This window comes from Hoplias malabaricus, chromosome 4, assembly GCF_029633855.1.
Source record: "Hoplias malabaricus isolate fHopMal1 chromosome 4, fHopMal1.hap1, whole genome shotgun sequence".
Taxonomy (NCBI): domain Eukaryota; kingdom Metazoa; phylum Chordata; class Actinopteri; order Characiformes; family Erythrinidae; genus Hoplias; species Hoplias malabaricus.
The window spans coordinates 2,777,408-2,799,267 of NC_089803.1; the positions used below are offsets into that span (position 1 = coordinate 2,777,408).

Here is a 21,860-nt window from a genome sequence, read left to right on the forward strand (position 1 = left end):
TCAAAATGTCACTGAAACTCAAAACTGCATATGCAACTACAAGTTGTATTGTATCTGTGATAAACATATTTTGTACAGCTCAGTATCCACTGCACCTTCACAGCACCCATTTTTCTCTTATCACAAATTTCTGGTTTAGTCTAGTTTTGAGAACAGGAGAAGGGTTGGGGCGAGCTAGAACTGTATAAAAGATCACTGTGAACATTTATCAGGATTATTGAGCTTGCAACTTCCATGTCGCTTGCTGCAGGATGCTTTGCATGCAAAGAATAAATCTATTCTACTCTTTTCAAATTCAGCTCCTTACTCAATGTGAATTCTTCCAATTTTAGTGTAACAACTTCCACCACCATAACACTCAGTGGTTTTTCTATGTGCAGTCCTTGCTGCTAGGGCACAGATAAACTCATAGCTATTAAACTGTATTATTATATTATATAAGTAGTTTAATCTGGATTTTCAAGTTGATTTTAATTTTTTTCCTCCTGAAAATGGCTAAAAAGTGTGAAAATCTAAATGCAAATTCAACTGCTGCCCATTTATCGTCACACATACAGGGTGGACCATTTATATGGATACACCTTAATGAAATGGGAATGGTTGGTGATATCTAACACAATGGGCAGCACTTTGAACACATTTTATAAGTGGTCAGAAATTTGTAAATAACTCATGAATTAATAAAGTTACATTAAAACCAATTGTTTTTCACAGCATTGTTTTTCTTGTGAAATTCCCAATAAGTTTGATGTGTCACATGATCCTCTTCTCATTGAAAAAACAAAAGTTGGATCCAAAATGGCTGACTTCAAAATAGTCAACATGGTCACCACCATCTTGAAAAGTTTCCCCCCTCCCATATACAAATGTGCCAAAAACAGGAAGTTAATATCACCAACTAATCCCATTTTATTAAGGTGTATCCATATAAATGGCCCACCCTGTACATTAATCAGTATCAAAATCCTGGTGTACAGGAATTAAATTAATGAATGAATTAATTATAATAATATATTAAACTAAAACAATATAGGAAAAAATATTCAATTAAATGTGCAGATACAGAACAAATGATGAATTATAACCATAAATACAAAATATTTAGTGTTTTGATCAAATCTAATGTTATATAATAAATAAAATAGCTAAACTCATTCAAAAACTATAGTTTTTGTGGTTGTGCTCTCCTAAGCACAACCACAGATCCAATGTTTCCAGTAGCAGTGTTTAAAAGTTATTTTAAATATTTGTTGAATATAAATCAGCTGGTGCTGTTAAGTGAAATGGATTTGATGTTCATATATCACCAATGAAGTGACTTTTGTAAAACATTGGACAGCCATTAACAGTTGTTATCATACTGGATAAGATGTAAAATATCCTAGGCCAAGCCCTCTCTTTCCTACCTGCAGCTACAAAAAATCCTGTTATCAACCATTGTTCCTACATGGTCCCTGTGGCCACTTATAATCCAATCAGCAACCAGCAACATCTAGTAACATTTAAGTGTAATAGTATCCTACTAGGATGTTATCAATTAACTGACTTATTTAAAAAAAAAAATTTAGACATCTGTTGACATTATTATAGATCATTAAAAAATAGATTTTTGTTAAATGCATTTTGGACTTGGGACCATGTTATTATTAGGTTACCAGTTAAATTACTTGTTTTAAACACATTTCAGATGTCCACTTATGTTATTAATTGGTCCCAAAATAACTGACTTGTTTAAAATGCATTTCGGACGTCCACTGACATTATCAGTTGGTCCCGAAATAACTGACTTGTTTTCAGCGCATTTTGGATGTCCGCTGATGTCATCAGTTGGTCCCAAAATATCTGACTTGTATAAAACACATTTTCAATCAATCAATCAAAGTTTACAACAACAACAATTTGTTAACAACAAAAAGTCATCACAAAGCAGCTTTACAGAGATCTGAGTCCAAGCCTCCTATGAGCAAGCCAGGGGCAACAGTGGCAAGTGAAACTCCCTCAGCACACGAGGAAGAAACCTTGGAAGGAACCAAGACTCATACGGGGAACCCATCCTCCTCGGGTCCACACCGGAGACACAACAGAGAACAGAACAGAATTAAAAGTGAAATGATGACAGATGAAGGGGTTATAGTAATGTGAATGTAGTATATTAGTGCTGTATGAGTCTGATGAAGGAGGAGGTGATCAGTGATTCTGTGTGAGTTAAATGTAGGTGCAGAGTTAATCTGAGATAAAACAGCATGGCCAAGCATGATAGTGTAGATGAGACAAGGCCAGGATCTTGTACAGGATACACAGGGGCTCGATCAGGGCAACACCTGGAGAGCAGCAGGACATCTCAAAGCATGAGAGAGACAGGAGAAAGAAAACCAGACAAAGGGAACTAATAAAAATACAGAGGTTAGCAGGTTCATGGTAAAGAACGGGCACATTTGTCCTGCGAAAAAAGCTTCCATGGGTCAGGCAAGAGAACCCAGCAACAGACAGCGTGTTGGTGGTTACCAGAAAGCTAAATAAAAATCTGTAGCTATGGTAGTTTGACAGGGTTAATACAGAGCAGTGATAAAATGAAAACCAGCTCGAAAACACTAATAGAGAAGGAGAAACCTGAAAGTGAGTGATTAACCAAAAGCTTGTTTGAAAAGGTAGGTTTTTAATCTAGATTTAAAGATTGAGAGTGTGTCTGAGCCCCGAACAGTAACCGGAGGCTATTCCAGAGTTGAGGAGCTTTGTGAGAAAACACTCTTACTCCTGCAGTGTTTTTCTTAATGCGAGGAACTAAGAGTAGATGGGCATCCTGTGAACAAAGTGTATGTGTACGGGCGATAAGGTATGAGAAGTTTAGTAAGATACTGCAGGCCTAAGCCAATCAAAGGCTACCCCTAAGTTTTTAATGATGGTACTGTGTTTTACTGTTGAATTATCAAGATTAATAGCAGCATTTCTGAGTGAATGTTTCAGAGTATCTGTATCTAGTAACAAGACCTCGGTTTTATCAGAATTTAACATGAGAAAATTTTGCATCATCCAGTCTTTAATTCCAGTTAGACCAGGGGTCGGCAACCCGCGGCTCTTTGATCCCTCTGATGCGGCTCAGCTTTTGAAAATAATTAATGAATATTTAATTAAACTGTATTTTATTTTAGTTCATTCATTTTCAGAATGTAATTCTACGAAGATTATGGCATTATGTAACATCTAAAATATTTAAATATTTAATATTTAAAATATTTTTGTCACTCTTAATACATGTCACTACTTCCAATGTGCGACACCCGCCAGTGTGCGGCTTCTTGCACTTCTTTCTTGACTACATGGCGCCATTAAAAGGATGACGGCAAGGAGAGAGAGGCAAACTTTTTTGTTTACTGCCAGTGGATAATTTAAGTTCGGCATTTTTTTTCTTTTACTATAAGGACTCAAATAGACATTGAGTATTTTACTGAACCGTAAGCCCAAGGTCTTTTTTTCAGAATTAAAAATGTTTTGTTGCATACAGAAATGTTATTACATTTTCTCTGCAGTCATTTATTGATTTCATAAATGTAACACAGTATAGATTGTTTATACATACCACAAAGGCAAAAAAAAAACAAAACGGTTATATGCAGTGTTATTTCATTTAAAATTTCAAAAAGGTTTTGTGGCTCCCAGTGTATTCTTTACTGTGCAAAACAGGTCCAAATGGCTCTTTGAGTGGTAAAGTTTGCCAAACCCTGAGTTAGACATTCTGTTATTTTATGTAGACAAGCAACAACATTAGGTTTGGCTGATATATACAGTTGTGTGTCATCAGTGTAACAGTGGAATTGAATAATTCAGGGCCAAGTACTGACCCTTCTAGAACACCATATTTAACCAAAGTATGATTTATTGATTATGAATATGATTATGAACCAAGAGAGGGCAGATCCTTTAATTCCTATGAGATTTTCCATCCTGTCAAGAAGCATCACATGATATATGGTATCAAATGGTACCAGAATAGAGATATAGCCCTTATCAAGTGAAAGGAGTAAGTCATTAGTTACTCTTGTTAGAGCTGTTTCTGTGCTGTGATTTGGTTTAAATCCAGACTGAAAAATGTCATGAATGTCATTGTTTTGTAGGTAAAAGCACAACTGCTGTGACACGGCTTTTTCTAGAATCTTAGCAATAAAAGGGAGGTTTGATATTGGCCTGTAGTTTGCGAGCACAAGAGGGTCAAGATTGGGTTTTTTAATAATTGGTGTGATTACTGCTAGTTTCAGAGGTTTTGGTACATATCCAATGTTGAGGGATGAGTTTATTATTGTGAGCAATGGTCTAATGACTTTAGCTAAGATTTGTTTTAGGTAATTATTGTGTTGGTATAGGATCCAGTAAGCATTAAGATGATTTAGATGAGCTAATTAAACAAAGCAAGTCATTTTCATTGCCAGAACTGAAATGGTCTAAGTGAACCTCAGAGCTGGCGGGGGGTTCATCTACAAGAGATGATGTCACTTTGGGCTGATTTTGGATTTTGAGGCGAATGCAATCAATTTCATCATTAAAAAACCTCATAAAGTCATTACTACAGAAATCAGAGGGGACAATGGAGTTGATTTCCTTTTTGTTGCCAATTAGATTTGAAACAGTGCTAACAGGGAATCTAGGTTGTCTTTGTTGTTTTCTATAAGAGAAGAGATGTACTGTGATTTGTCTTTAGATAAGGCATGTTTGTAGTCAGTGAGGCTGTGCTGCCATGCAATTCGGAAACATTCTAGTTTTGTGTGTCTCCATTTACGTTCATGGTTACGAGCAGCCAGTTTTAAGGCACGCGTGCTGTCACTGTACCATGGAGCAAGCCTTTTCTCTCTAAATTGTTTGGTCTTGACTGGTGCAACACTGTCTAGGTTTGTACACAGTAAAGTTTGTAGGTTGTTTGTAATGAGATTGAGGTCATTAGGGTGAGTTGGAAAAGAAATGGTGGTCTGGAAGGTTATTGATAAAAATCACTAACTGTTGAGGATGTTAGTGTGCTTTCTAATATAGCGTGGATGTGGACAGATATCAAAGTTTAACGCAATTTCATATATGATTAGATAGTGATCAGAGATGGTCTCATGTAGCGAGAGATTGGATAGATTCTTTATCTCAATGCCCTGTGTTAACACTAGGTCCAATGTGTGTTTGAACTGATGAGTGGGCACAGAATACATTCTGAGTGAAACCTAGCGCATCCAAAATTGATTCAAATGCAATTTTAAGTGGATCATGATCCTTCTCAAAGTGAATACTGAAATCACCAACAATTAAGGCCTTTTCTGAAACGACAACTACACTTGAGAGAAAATCAGCAAATACACAAAGAAATTCTGTATAAGCAAGGAGGACGATAAATTGTGATGAGCATAAAAGAGTGCCTCATTTTTGATGCAGTAACTTTAAGAGTAAGTACTTCAAAGGATTTAGTGTTATGACCAGATTATTGTGTTGTGTCTATGGTACGGTCCTAAATTGTGGCTACACCACCAGATGTTCATGGGCAACTGTAATAGCTGAAGCCAGGGGGAGTGGACTCATTTAAGGCAATGTATTCATTGGGTTTAGCCCATGTTTCGCAGAGACATAATGCATAGAGTTTGTTATCAGTAATAATATCACTGACAATGAGTGCTTTAGATGCTACAGATCATATATTTAAAAGCCCTAATTTAATGCTGGAAGTGCAGAAATATTGTGTTCACTGCAGTGCCTTGGTGTTAATTCTAATTAGGCTGTTAAAACTGATTTTTTGGGTGTCTGTGGTAACAAGCTTTGCGGGTAACAGACAGTCTCAATGCTGAAAAATGTATTAGTGTTAATCAGAGTGGGTAATATGAACATGCTGCTCATCATACTAACAGCAGAGAGATGGTCAGGTGGATTATAAGGAACTTTAATATTACTTACCTGCTCACTATCCAGTCCACTTACTTGACTGATGTGACTGGGAAGGACCAATCACTTCTGGCGCTGAACCACCTCAAAGTTTTCAGAGAGAACTATGGATCCTAGGCCACTCAGATGGAGCCCATCCCAACGATACAGAGCCGGTCGCTCACAAAAGCACTCCCAGTTGTCGACATTGCAGAGACATTACACTGCAGAGCCAGCACCAATCCAGGAGCCAGGAGTGGAGCCCGAAGAGCCTGCTAAATGCCTCACATCCTTGACGGTAGGTGGGCAGGGGGCCAGAGACAATGATCCGAGCGTCTGTCTTCTTCCCGAGCAGTATCCAGAAGCGAACGGTAGTGCTCCTTCAGGACCTCGCTGAGGCAGGTGGAGATGTCATTCGTTCCCACATAGAGAAGGACGGTGCCGAAGTCCTCACACTGCCAAAGTGCTGAGGGAAGCCGCCTGGCAATGTCCAGGACAAGTGCGCCTGGGAGACAAGACACAGTTGCATTACTCTTTGTGCCTGGCACTTTTAAATGTTTAACTATTGAATCTCCAATAATAAGAACACCGTCTTGTTTAGTCTTCAGTGCTGGAGCAGGTGTAGGTGAAGGCCAGGAGCTGAGATTCAGATTTGTTACCCGTTGCTAAGCTGCAGAATTTCATCAGTTTAGTCATCCAACTGAGCTACAGACTGGTGGGATAGGATTGTTCCCACTTCCACAACTGCCAAGTGGTTTGAAAACTTCAAAATGTCTGAAGAAACATTTCTGTACTTGTGCAACACACTGTGTCCATTGATGAAGAGAAAAGACACAACCTTCTGTGAATGTGTTCCTCTAAATAAGAGACTGGCTATTGCGAAAGCTGTGGAAACTTGCAACTGGCTGAGTACCGAAGTGTTGGTCATCTCTTTGGAGTGAGCATAACAACGGTTTATCAGTGTGTACAAGATTTCTGTTTTACTGAAGAGGCTTTGGTGGTACCTGAATTTATTTTTTTCCCAACCAGGAGATGTTTACAGAAATGACTGAATACTTTGAAAACAGATGGGTCCTCCCACAGTGTATTAGTGCTACTGATGACTCACATATACCCACCATTGCACCAAAGGAGTACCACTGTGAATAGTTCAACTGTAAAGGCTGGCACTCCATCAACTTGCAAAGTGTTGTAGCTGGAAAAGGACTTTTCTGGAATGCATTTGCAGGTATGCCTGGGAGTATGAATGAACCATGGCAACCACTTTCCACCTTACATCAGGAACATTAATGGTTTGAATGATGGCTAATACAAACCGGATTCCAAAAAAGTTGGGACACTAAACAAATTGTGAATAAAAACTGAATGCAATGATGTGGAGTCGGCAAATTTCAATATTTTATTCGTAATAGAACATAGATGTCAGATCAAAAGTTTAATCTGAGTACATGTAACATTTTAAAGGAAAAATATGTGGATTCAAAATTTCACTGTGTCAACAAATCCCAAAAAAGTTGGGACAAGTAGCAAAAAGTGGCTGGAAAAAGGAAATTGAGCATACAACGAACAGCTGGAAGACAAATTAACACTAATTAGGTCAATTGACAACATGATTGGTATAAAAAGAGCTTCTCAGAGTGTCAGTGTCTCTCTGAAGCCAAGATGGTAAGAGGATCACCAATTCCACCATTGTTGCACAGAAAGATAGTGCAGTGATACCAGAATTGTGTTACCCAGCGTAAAATAGCAACGACTTTTAAGTTATCATCATCAACCGTGCATAACATCATCAAAAGATTCAGAGAATCTGGAACAATTGCTGTGCGTAAGGGTCAATGCCGTAAAACTCTACAGGATGCTCGTGATCTCCGGGCCCTTAAACGTCACTGCACCTCAAACAGGAATGCCACTGTCAAGGAAATAACAGAATGGGCTCAGGAATACTTCCAGAATGCATTGTCAGTGAACACAATCCACCTTGGCATCCGCCGTTGCCAGCTGAAACTCTACAGTGTGTTCTAAAAAAACAATTTTATTACTTTGTATTAGTGGATAAGTATCCTTAAATGAATATTAGTTAAAATTAGAAAGTATAATTACATATACATTGTGTGAAATCTTGTATCTTATATGTACTCATATAAATGATTAACCAGTATCTAGACATGCCTTTAAACAGTTTAGAATCTGCACACTAACTGGCATGTTGACTCAGTATTAGCACCTTTCTAAATTCTTAGACCTCTAACATTGAACAGATCTGCACTTAGGAAACACATAAATTACAAGTTTTAGCCAAAAGGGGGAGTTGAACTTTAGGGCATCTCAGTGACCTTAAGTCCATTAGTGACTCCTCTGAATCTTGGTGACAGAAAAGGAGTGTGGGAAACAAAACCTACAGTGTCAGCAGGGCATGATGAGTGTTTTGGGGTCACAGGTGCATGGGAAACCTGCACATGAGTACTAACATGTCTTATTATGCATATTAATATATGTTAATCAGCCAGAAACGCCTTGCCAGTAGGGTATACGTCATATCAGGTATAAAACTGTGGAGTCAGATGCGAAGAGTCAGAACTTTGCGTGGAAAGGGCACTTTGCGTTTCTTATGTATTAGTTCTCCTGGATCCAGTATTGTAATAAATACTTTGATTTGCTTTGAACTTCACTCGACTGGTCTTTGTAAAACTTCCGGAACGAGCACGCCTCACTGAGGAGGAAGGTTCTATTTTGGAACTTTTTGATATTTTCTAAATTTTAATTACTTTGGGAACGGTCCAAAAAGAACATTAATTCTTCAAGTGCAAAGAAGAAGCCATTTCTCAGCAAGCTCCACAACTTCAGACATTTGCACTGGGCCAGGGGTGTTTTAAAATGTGGCAAAGTGGAAGACTGTTCTGTGATCAGATGAGTCACGATTTGAAGATCTTTATGGAACACTGGGGCGCCATGTCATCCGGACCAGAGAGGACAAGGACAACCCAAGTTGTTATTAACACTCCGTTCAGAAGCCTGCATCACTGATGGTATGGGGTTGCATGAGTGCTTGTGGCATGAGCAGCTTGCATGTCTGGAGAGGCACCATTAATGCAGAGAACTATGTTCAGGTTCTAGAACAACATATGCTCCCATCTAGACGTCATCTCTTTCAGGGAAGACCCTGCATTTTTCAACAAGATAATGCCAGACCACATTCTGCAGCAATCACAACATCATGGCTACGTAGGAGAAGGATCCGGGGACTGAAATGTCCAGCCTGCAGTCCAGATCTTTCACCTATATAGAACATTTGGCGCATCATAAAGAGGAAGGTGCAACAAAGAAGGCCCAAGATGATTGAACAGTTAGAGGCCTGTATTAGACATGAATGGGAGAGCATTCCTATTTCTAAACTTGAGAAACTAGTCTCCTCTGTCCCCAGACATCTGTTGAGTGTTAAGTGGTAAAAAATGGCCTTGTCCCAATGTTTTTGGGATTTGTTGACGCCATGAAATTTTGAAACAACATATTTTTCCCTTAAAATAATACATTCTCTCAGTAGAAGCTCAGCTTCCCCTAAAATGTAAAACAATAAGTGATCAAATATATACTGTTGTGTGTACATGTCATTGAATAAATATGCACTACAATGCGCTCAACTTTTGTTCAGAATCAGCGTCTTATCACTGGTAAAGACACGGCTTTCCTCTCAATCATTTGCGCAGTTTCACAGTGATTTAAACAGTGTGGACGCTCAGCTTAGGCACTACATGCCTAACCAGATCGCAAGAGCAGGGCTTATCCTCTTGTAAAGAAAAAGAAAAAAAAGTGTACCATCTGAAAATGTTAACTTTGTTATTAAGTTATTAATATATAATATAATTGCTATTTATTATTTACTAATATTAATGTTAAATTAACACAATTAAAATACATCAACCTAAACAGCAACATCAGAATAGAGCCTCACATCTAGCCCGTAAGACACAAAGCCTGGTCCAGAAATGTGCTTTTTACATACACATTATGCCAAGTTATCAAAAAATAAACTAGCTAGCCACCCAAAAGATTAAGAACAATACTGTAATGTGAAAAAAACTTACCATCCTTCACCATGGTCTCCAAAAATGCAGATGCTGAGTCCAAGCCGCCCTCCCTTCCATTGCTGGATGGTCTATGCCATTCATACACGAAAACCACTTCCATGGTTTTCTGTTTGAACCGCACTTGCCGTTGTGGTCCTTGATGGCCCTATAGTCACTTTTTAGTTTTTTTTATTTTTCTCGACACTGCTGTGATGTCCTCTGGTAGCTCGCGCATTAGCTCGGACAGATTAGTATGTTTTCTCATTCCTTGTTGTGCCGCCTAATTCTTGCTGGATTCTTTCATCGGCCACAAATCCAAGCAATGTCTGAACCACTTCCAAAGACCATGGTACGGTGTACATTTTAGGACATCCTCAGACCTCAGCATCAGTACTTAGGCATTGAACAGAACGGCATCATTCCTCGTACGAAACAACATCAAGTCTCGGGAAAACCACGCTAATGTCTCAGAACCTGTGTAATTAAACATCAGACTTAAGAACAAACGGCCTCAGCCCAAACTCCCTCAGAAAAAAAGCTTTAATCTAAACGCCCTCAGACCAAATGCCCTCAGAAGAAAAGCTTCAGACCAAACTCCCTTAAAACAAAAGGCTTCAGACCAAATGCCCTCAGACCAAACTCCCTCTGAAAAAAAGCTTTTGACCATACTCCCTCGGAACAAAAGGCTTCAGACCAAATGCCCTCAGAAAAAAAAGCTTCAGACCAAACTCCCTCAGAAAAAAAGCTTCCAGCCCAAACTCTTTCAGAAGTCTTCAGACCAAACTCCCTAATTAAAATAAACATCTGACCAAACGACCTCAGAGAAAAAGGCATCAGACTAAATGTCCTCAGAAAATTGAACAGGTTTTCTGTCGAGTTGTGCTACTTATATGTGTGTGTTCCTTATTGGTTCTGCGCAAGACATACAATATTTTAATTTTCTTGCATTTTCATGACAAATCTGTTTTTCCCGGGTGCAACTGTAGCTCACTATCAAAATAATCTGTTTTATTTGGCGCTTTTACATATATATGTATGATACGGTACCACATTTTGACACAACACTTTTCCCACAAACCAACACAACGCAACTCTCCAGCTCTCGTTTCTGATAAAGTTGCGGTGAAAAGAAATGAGCCATTTCTGATATCATTTACCCTTAAACACTTTGCAAACACATTTATATTGGCTTTTGTTTCGAAAAATACAAAATGGATATCTAATTTGTATGGCTCATGTTTATGGTCAACCTAGCTTTTAGCTTAAATAAATAGAAAGGGAAGCGAGTTTGCTGAATATATGAAGGAATTATAGGACATAACATGGAATGGAAAGATGCTACACAAATAGCTACACCTTTAAACCTAATGTGTGTATGTATGTGTTTCAGTGCCAGTGAAGATGAACCCAGAGAAAAGTATCCACAAAATAGTTAGTTTAATATATTACATACTACCATAATTGATACCTACCCAGATCAGTACTGCAGGGTTTTTAAAAATGTTCAACTTGTCTAAGGATAATTTGTTTTAACTGTTTTTAAAGCCAGTTTTTGCTCATTTAATTTGTTTTAGTTAAATTAGTAACAGAACTGGTTATGTAAATGTTAGTGGTTTACCTGGTGTAAACACACCTGGATCCAACAAATTAACAAATTATTCTTCTTAAATTGAAGTGTATGTTAGAGTACAGGAAAAACTAATATGTGCAGGCCTTAAGAATCATGGTTGGGTAACATATCCTATTTAAACTTCTAGGCTTAAGTGTTATTTTGTTTCAGACTTAATCCTTCACAATCCATAAGTATTTCAGCCTTAACTTCTTAAGTTTCTTATAAATTAACTTATTGCTTTGCTTTTTGTCCATGGTTTTAAACAAGGCGAAATATGTTCTCTTCTTGGTGTGTTTGGATACAGCATCAGGTAAAGACGCTATGGATTTACTACAAGGTAGACTGATGTTGTCACGCCTACATCTCAGGACTCCAATTCCCAGAATGCACCCGTCAGTCACATGACTACCCACCAGTCTCCCTCGCCAGAATTCTAATTACACACACCTGTTTGTCTCCCTATTTAAACCCATTTCAGTGAACTGTTCTCTGCCGAGTAATGCTTTGGTTCACCCCTTCATACAACGCGTTCTCTTGTAATCTGTCTGACGATTTCTTGTTGCCTACTTCCTGCCTGTGTTCCCGGTTTACGTCTCCTGCCTTGTCCCTTTTGGTACTGTTTGTATTCTTTGGTTTTTGAAATCTGCCTGTGTTTTGACTATGGTTTTTGCCCATCCTCTGAGGTACTGTTTGCTCCTGTTTTTGAACTTTGCCTGCCTTGTGATTAGTCTTTTGGATAACGACATTAAAAGAACTATTTACTGTGTTCCGCGACTGTCAGTTTTCTGTTCTGTCCTGACAGATGTTTAATTTGAACTCAGTATATGGTAGCATTCACAGTAAAAACTATACTTATTATCATTATTATTATTGGGTGCAGGGAATGACAAATTAAAATTCTTTGGAATCTGGGTTCATCTGGCTGTTGATGAGTATGTGCTGTTTGTTACAACATTCTGGTGTGTCTCTTTCCTTTTTAAACACCCAAAAGTAATTTTTAGATAAAATAAAAAGAGGTTGTGTATTTATTATTGCTGTGCTATGTTGTTGATATAATATATCTAAACAGATTTGGCTTAAGGCTGGCACCTCTAACCGGAAGCAAAGGTTTATCTCAAGGTACTTCTATAATGCTGTCCATGAGCATGATGGTATATATTTGCATTTATTTATTTTAATTAAAATAAGACATTTGATTTGAAATGTGCATTTTCTTATAGGTGTGTAGTGTTATTTGAATAAATGTGAGTTTTACAGGCTGCCCACATCTCATCAGAGCAGACGGAGGAAAAGAGAACCTTCTCGTAGGTCAAATGCAGGTGACATTTCACCTCTGGCAGGAAGGTGACCAGGCAGGACTGCTTCCAAATGGGGACTTCAGTGCATAATCAGGCATATTAACATTTGAAGTTTAATTCATGGGTGGCATGGTGGCACTCCAAGGTTTGTGGGTTCAAACCCTACCTCAGATCATTGTCTGTGAGACATTTAGTGTGTTCTCCCTGTGTCTCAGTGTTTGTTTTCTCCCACAGTCCAAAATGCACCATTTGGTAGGTGGATTAGCCAGTCATCTCCCATGGCGAACAGGTCTGGAGTGAAGATCCAGACAAACAAGATCCAAGAAGCATCCCTGTGGGTACAACCATTAGAACTCTGTGTATCCTGCATGGAAGAGGGTTACCGGAACCTACACCTGGAGCCAGGCCTGGGGATAGTATCAGCTGTGGCAGTTGCTGAAGCAAAATCCAGAGCATGGGAGGAGTTTGGCGAGGAGATGGAGAATGACTCCAACACTCCAACAGCTCAGGAGGGGGAGGGGGGACACTGTCCAAGTTGTGCTCAGCAAGGATGGTGAAACTCTGAATTTGACTGAGCATATTGGGCATTGGAAGGAGCACTTTGAGAAATTCCTTAACCCGAGAGACATGCCTCATGTGCAGGACGTAGGGCCAGAAATGTCTGGGGTGTCTGATTCCTTTTCCTTGGCTGAAGTCATTGAGGTGGTGAAAAAGCTTTGCAGTGGCAAAGCTCCAGGAGTGTATGAGATTCGCCCAAAGTTACTGTGGGGCTGTCTTGGATGACACACCTATACAATATTGCATGGACCTCAGGAACGGTTCCTTTGGAATGACAAACAGGGGTGGTGGTTCCTATTAAAAAAAAGGGACAGGAGAAATTGTGCCAATTATCATGGCATTGCACTTCTCAGCCTCCCTTGGGAAGTATATGCCAAGGTGCTGGAAAGGAGAATCTGTCTGATAATCGAACCTAGGTTTTTGGAGTAACAATGCGGATTTCGTCCTGGTTGTAGATATATAGACCAGCCCTTTACTTATTCACAGATGATTGAAGGGGCGTGGGAATTTGCTACTCCACTCTACACATGCTATGTGGATTTGGGCTGGCAAGTGGCAGAGGCTGAGCAGGACAGTGGGACCCCCGGAGGAGGAGTACATGGCATATAGAGGATGGACGCAAAAATGTTCACCCCATCTGAGTTGAGTAAATCATGAAGTGCTGAAATTGAGAGATTTAAATTCTTTAATCATTTATTAAAATTCTGAAATTATTTTTTACCAAACCAGTTGTAGTCTGCTTGCCAGATATACTGCTGTATACTACAACTGATTTAGGATCTGTATGCTATACTAATGTCTCACAATATCAATTTCTTACATTAAGAACTTTCATTAAAATGCATTTCAGTATTTTAACAAACTGAAGGTTGTACTGTTTCTTCAGATGTGTCTCTGTACTTTACAAGTGACTTCAGACATGCATAGTATATGGATCTATTATATTAGTGATTCGTTTATATGAAAATAAAAATTTAACAGAAATATATTTTACTAAAGTAAAGATGGTAATATGTTGGTTAAATTTATCTCGGTAGACTACAGCTGATTTTAGCTCTGTATATCATATGGATGTCTCACAGTAGCTTTTTGTAACTAAAAAAAACTATGAAAAAATTAGCTAAGATATATTTAAAAAAAAGGTTGTAGTATGTTGGTAAGATGTGTCTATATACACTACAAGCATTTTTATATCTGTATATCATACAGATGTCTCACAGTAGCAATTTGAAACTTTTTTATAAATCTTTATTAAAAAAATGTCACCAAGAAATATTTAACCAAACTAAAGGTTGCAGTATGTTGGTCAGACATGTCCCTATAGACTACAACCAGTTTTAGATCCATATATCATACAGATGTCTCACAGTAGCAATTTGTAATTTTAAAAAAATTAATCAAAATTTAACAAAGACATTTTAAAAAACTAAAGGTTGTAGTATGTTAGTCAGGCATGTCTCTGTACACTACAACCAGTTTTAGATCCATAAATCATACGGATGTCTCACAGTGTAACGTCCTGTGTTTGTTTCCCTAGTCATGTGCTCATTTAACACATGGCTCTGTTTATTCTTCCTGTCTCAGTCCTAGTCCCCCCTTAGCTCCGCCCTCTCGTCTGAGTCTCCTTGTAGTCCTGCCCTCTCGTTATTGTTCCCAGGTGTCCCTTATCAGTGATCTGTGTATATATAGTCCCTTTGTTTCACTGTTCTCTTGTCGGTTCTTATGTGTGTAGATGTGTTTCTTTGTCTGTTTCTTTACACTTTACCACCAGTTCATAATTATGTTCCTGTCCTAGTTTTGGTTCTCTGAGTTCTCGTTTGTTTTCTTGTATGTTAGTCAGGCATGTCTCTGTAGACTACGACCAGTTTTGGGTCTATATGTCATACCGATGTCTCAAAGTAGCGATTTATAATTTAAAAATATTAATCAAAATTCAACAGACATATTTTTAAAAAACTAAACATTGTAGTATGTTAGTCAGGCATGGCTCTGTAGACTAAAATCAGTTTTAGATCCATATATTATATGGATGTCTCACAGTAGCGATTTGTAATTTTAAAAAATTTAACATAAGACATATTTTAAAAAACTAAAGGTTGTAGTATGTTGGTCAGATTTGTCTCTGTAGACTACAACTTATTCTAGATCTGTATGCCATGTGAATGTCTGAGAAAGTCAGTTAATTTTATGAAGAAAAATATTTTAAATTGAATAGAGGCACATTTTAGGAAATGAAATTTGTGGTCATTTGGTAAAGTATATCTCTGTAAACCACATTTATTTTTAAAATTATTATTAAGTACAAACCGGATTCCAAAAAAAGTTGGGACACTACACAAATTGTGAATAAAAACTGAATGCAATGATGTGGAGGTGCCAACATCTAATATTTTATTCAGAATAGAACACAAATCATAGATTAAACTGAGAGAATGTATTATTTTAAGGGAAAAATATGTTGTTTCAAAATTTCATGGTGTCAACAAATCCCAAAAAAGTTGGGACAAGACCATTGTTTACCACTGTGTGGCATCCCCCCTTCTTCTTACAACACTCAACAGACGTCTGGGGACAGAGGAGACCAGTTTCTCAAGTTTAGAAATAGGAATGCTCTCCCATTCATGTCTGATACAGGCCTCCAACTGTTCAATTGTCTTGGGCCTTCTTTGTCACACCTTCCTCTTTATGATGCGCCAAATGTTCTATATAGGTGAAAGATCTGGACTGCAGGCTGGCCATTTCAGTACCCGGATCCATCTCCTACATAGCCATGATGTTGTGATGTGCTGCAGAATGTGGTCTGACATTATCTTGTTGAAAAAGGCAGGGTCTTCCCTGAAAGAGATTACATCTAGATGGGAGCATATGTTGTTCTAGAACCTGAACATAGTTCTCTGCATTAATGGTGCCTTTCCAGACATGCAAGCTGCCCATGCCACAAACACTCATGCAACCCTATACCATCACAACAACTTGGGTTATCCTTGTCCTCTCTGGTCCGGATGACATGGCGTCTCAGTGTTCCATAAAAACTTCAAATCGTGACTCATCTGACCACAGAACAGTCTTCCATTTTGCCACACTCCATTTTAAAAGACCCCTGGCCCAGTGCAAATGTCTGAGGTTGTGGAGCTTTCTTAGAAATCGCTTCCTTTTTGCACTGTAGAGTTTCAACTGGCTACGGCGGATGGCACGGTAGATTGTGTTCACTGACAATGCTTTCTGGAAGTATTCCTGAGCCCATTCTGTTATTTCCAATGTAAAAGTAGAAAAACAAAATCAGCCTGTTTCAGCAACCTAATCAATATTAAATCATACACAACACCTACCAGCAAGAACTAAAATTTGGGTTACTCAACATAAGATCACTAAACTCAAAAGCACTCATTGTAAATGATATTATAAGTGATCATAAATTCAATGTTGTCTGTCTCACGGAAAAGTGGGTTAGACCAAATGAATATTCAGCACTAAATGAAGCCAACCTCCTAGGCTATAATTATGCACATAGCCCAAGAATATCAGGCAAAGGAGGTGGAGTATGTGTAATTTACCAAAATACCCTAGAAATTAGTCTTAAACAAAGTGACACCTTCTCTTCTTTCGAGGTTCTCTCCACTATTATTACAAATCCGGCCACATAAAAGGATGCATTTTTATTATGCAACATTTACAGACCACCAGGGCCTTACTTAGAATTTCTGAAAGTATTTAGCGATTTTACTACAAACCTAGCAGTGTGCAATCAGAAAGTTATAACTGTAGGAGATTTCAATATCCATTTTGAGAAGGAAAGTGACCCACTAAAAAAGGCATTTACCTCAATCTTAGACTCTATTGGTATTACTCAAAATGTAACAGGGCCTACACTCTACTGCAGTCATACTTTAGACTTAGTTCTGACACTAGGTCTGAACATTGACAAAATTAATATCTTACCGCAATTCTCTGACCATTACCTAATTTCATATGAGCTACGTCTTAGCCATAATATATGTAAGAACCCTTGCTATTCTACAAGGCATATAATAAAACCATCAAATGCCCTAAAATTTATAGAAAACCTCCCAGAACTATCAACCCCAGTTCCAACTCCATCAGATCAAATGGACCTAGATGTACTCTTTATTGTCACATACAAAGTTATACAAGTACAACATTGCAGCGAAATTAGCTTCCGTCTGTACACTCACATAAACAAGGGTTAGGTGAGTGCAACAGACGCGACCGCAGGAGGTTACCCGTGCCATCGTACAGTTAGAAGAAACAGCTAGATTAACATCGGGGAAGTGGTGGTAAAAAAATGAAGGTCCCAGACTGTGCCTAAGAAGCACAGTGTGTGATCTTGAAAAAAACAACACCTTTAGCACAAAGTAATACACACAAATAGTTTCAGTGACATAGACAAAAAGCAGTAGGAGGCTTGTTCAAGGGGGAATGGGGGGGAGGGGACCAGGTTCAGTTCGTGAAAATGTCCAGATGTAGTAGCAGTCACGTGTCCTTCAGCCCCAGCTCAGACAGGGGAGGTGCAGCAGATCTCCATGACGACCGTTCCTTCTGGAGGAGTTGAAACTATCAGCAGCCAAGGCCACTGATAGCAGGGGCAGCCAAAACAGATAAAGTTCAGCTTGTTAGAATCAGAGATGTGAGCTGAATTTTGAGCTAATAGTCCCTCTGATTCAAAGTTCCAATTTTGCACTGGTCTTCCAGACGTTCGATCTTGGAGTTCAAAGCCGTTAGTTGCTCCTTGACTCAACTCTTCTAATTTTCAGATAAACCAGGGCGCCACCTAATCCAATCAGCAGAAAGTCCACGATATATCCAAATAGGTATACATCTTCGATGTCCTCAATTGAAAGAGCCGCCAGACATACCACGCGCCACTTCTCCCATCCATCCATGGCATATCCAGCCAGCGTCGTTCCATCAGGACAGGAGGGCTCCCCCGTGCCCAAATTGCTTCTTGAGAAGATGGTGTCAATAGCGTTGAGAGACCAGCTGATCAATTCCATTTCTGATTTGTAATTCGAAGAGCGGCGTTAGAGAGACCCGGGGTAGACAGGACAAGACCAGAGAAGCGAGCAGGAGAGATAAGGAGTGGAGAGGGAGAAAATGCGACCGCGTCCCACGAGAGCAAGAGAGAAGAGCAGCCTGGAAGGACAGCCTTATAGAGTATAGAAATGCCCTCACTAAAGCTCGCTCAGCATATCTGGCCTCGCTGATCTCCAATAATAAAAATAATCCGAGATCACTGTTTAGTGTGTTTTCTAGAATTACAAAAAATCAAGCAGGTTCCGAACAAATAATTCCAGCAACTCTCACCAGTAAAGATTTTATGGACTTTTTTAATAATAAAATTGAGAATATTAGACAACAAACTCAAGCCACAGGATTAAATCTGTCCTGGCTGCCACCCGATGTGAATGATATAAAACATAAAGTAACTGTAAAAGAAAGACTTGAAACCTTTTACCCACTCCCACAATTAGAACTAGAGAAGATTATCACCTCCGCAAACTGTACAACTTGCACACTTGATGCAATTCCCACAAAATTGCTCAAAGAAGTACTACCAGCTATTATCGATCCTCTTTAAACTATAATAAACTCATCCCTTAGCCTGGGCCATGTACCCAAAGCTTTTAAACTAGCAGTTATTAAACCTATGATCAAGAAACCAAATCTTGATGCTAGTACACTGTCTAATTACAGGCCTATTTCAAATTTGCTATTTCTGTGCAAGATCTTAGAAAAAGCTGTGGCCCAACAACTTAGTTCATATCTACATAAGAATCATATATATGAAAAATTCCAATCTGGATTCAGGCAACATCATAGTACAGAGACAGCTCTAGTCAAGATAACAAATGATTTTCTTCTTGCCTCTGATCAAGGCCACGTATCCCTGTTGGTGCTTCTTGACCTAAGCGCAGCCTTTGATATAATAGACCACAATATTCTCATATAAAGGTTAGAAAACATGGTTGGAATCACTGGGACAGCCCTATTATGGTTCAAATCTTACTTAACGGAACGTTATCAATTCGTAAAAGTAAACAATCTAAATTCAAATTATTCTAAAGTAAGATTTGGAATTCCACAAGGCTCTATTTTAGGACCATTATTGTTTACATTATACTGTTACCGCTAGGCACAGTTATAAGAAACCATGACATTAACTTTCACTGTTACGCAGACGACACACAATTGTATATTTCAGCCAAGCCCGCTGACAAACACAGATTAAAGAAAATAGAGGACTATGTAAAAGACGTGAAAGGCTGGATGTTGCGTAACTTCCTCCTTCTAAACAGCACCAAAACAGAGGTCCTGCTTTTGGGTCCAAAGGTGGCAAGAAATAAATCATCAAATTTTATTTTAAATCTCGCTGACTTTCCAGTTAAACCTGGTTCAGCAGCAAAAAATCTTGGTGTCATAATTGACCCGGATTTATCATTTGATCAACACATAGGTAGTATCACTAGGACAGCTTTTTTACATCTTCACAATATTGCTAAGATTAGAAATGCCTTATACCTTCAGGACGCAGAAACATTAGTACATGCCTTTATTACTTCAAGGCTTGACTACTGTAACGCACTACTGTCAGGATGCACCAGCAGCAATTTAAGAAAACTTCAACTATGTTCAAAATGCTGCAGCTAGGGCCCTCACTAAAACTAGAAAATTTGAACATATTAGTCCAGTTCTATCATCACTTCATTGGCTGCCTGTTAATTTCCTACTATGAGCCTCCACGTTCACTCAGATCACAGAATACTGGATTTTTAATTGTTCCCAGAATTCAGAAGGCCTCAGCTGGGGGAAGAGCCTTTTCTTATAAAGCCCCCCAACTCTGGAATGATCTTCCAGAAAATGTTCGGGACTCAGACACAGTCGCAATCTTCAAATCTAGGCTAAAAACTCATTTGTTTAGTTTATCTTTTGGTAGCTAATGCTCCCCCATAGATAAAGGCGGCAGATCCGGGGGGTCCATGGACACAGAGAATTATAGTAAACTGAGAAGCTGGTACTGTCGGCCCGCCGCTTCTCGCGATCACTCAGGTTTGTTGACGGTGGAGCGGAAGGATGCCAGTGTTTCAGGATGCTCCCGTGTCTGTGTGTCCTCCTGGTTCTCTCCTTTTAGTTAAAGCTGTCATAGTCAGATCTGCTGGAGTCATTAGCCACACTCTGGAAATTTTCATATTTTCTACTTTACAAACACAAAACAGTTCAAAACTAATTCCATCCCTTTACATCTTTCCGAGTAAACGACTGCCCACCTGTCTTTCTGGACACTGATGGATGACTGTTGAGATCCTCCTCCACGCTTCAGATCAGCTGCCCACGCTCCAGCAACCACTTGTGAAAAGCGCTATATAATTAAATTTGATTTGATATAAATCCTTGCAGTATTGTGGAACTGTGTTCTCTGGAATGATGGAGCTCCATCCAGTATTTAGGATTTAGATATTTTTGGGATGAAGAGAGTTAATTATTTGCTAATTACTAAATTACTTTTGTAATTATATGTTTGTGAATGACCTGCTAATTACCTTTTTAGTCACTATTTTACAGACCCCATCCGTCCATTATGCCTGGTTTAACAAGACATGCCAGTTATGCCAGGTACAGATAAATGTTGTCTGTAAGCACTGTAAGTTTTGTAGAGCTGCTCAGCCCCATAAAGTGCAGTCACAGCTTGCCAAATAAAAGATTTCAAAGAAGTACCTCAAAACTGGTTAACTCAGTCAATTTTTAAACTTTGACGCAAATCTGTTGGCTGCCAATCGATGCTGCATCAGCAGCAATTTGAAAATCGGCAGTGTCCGACTTTACATGTCAGAGGAGGCATGTGCTAGTCCTCACCCTTGTAGGCATATTTTGAACACTACACAATTGTACGTACTATAGACTTTAATAAAATAAAGAACAAACCAATCAAAGTGATCAGTTTTGACAGCAGGATGTCAATATAATCTTAAGATGACACTTTGCACACTACATTATTTTTTGAGTAGCCTTTCCTTTTTTGTTGTAGATAGTGACAGAAAGACAGTGATTCCTGTTACAGGTGGGTTTTTGTGTCCTCACTGGCTCCATTTTGCTGGGGAGCTGTGCCAGTGGAAAAGCAACAAATTTTTAGTGAGCTGAGCCAGACCAATTCAGTGGAAAACAGCATTACAGCATTAGCAAACAGAATTAACTACATTGGAAATACCTGAGGTTAAATATTGTGATGCTTCACTGACCTGTAATAGAGCCTCTGTCATTGCTGTATGTGCTAATAATGGTAGTGTGCAAGTTTGTGAGTTTTCCAGCATTCCAGAGGTGTCAATTATGCATTTAAACATAGGTGGCACTATAGAGCCAATGAGACTGGCATATCCTGAATTGTCCTAATTCCAGTAGACCTGCTTTAGGATAAAACTCAGTGATATT

At 38.8% G+C, this 21,860-nt stretch overlaps 1 protein-coding gene across 3 annotated transcripts in view; it reads left to right on the forward strand.

Moving 5' to 3' along the window:
* LOC136694215 (zinc finger protein ZFP2-like) overlaps nt 1-21,860 on the forward strand; it is a 217,488-nt gene that overhangs the window by 110,689 nt on the left and 84,939 nt on the right. The window contains exon 3 of one of the 3 annotated variants that reach the window (XM_066667607.1): nt 6,289-6,296. The exons of the other annotated variants lie outside the window; for them this stretch is intronic. Within the exon in view, the coding sequence (XP_066523704.1) occupies nt 6,289-6,296 (8 nt within the window). The remainder of the gene's footprint in view (nt 1-6,288; nt 6,297-21,860) is intronic. 3 annotated transcript variants of the gene reach the window in all.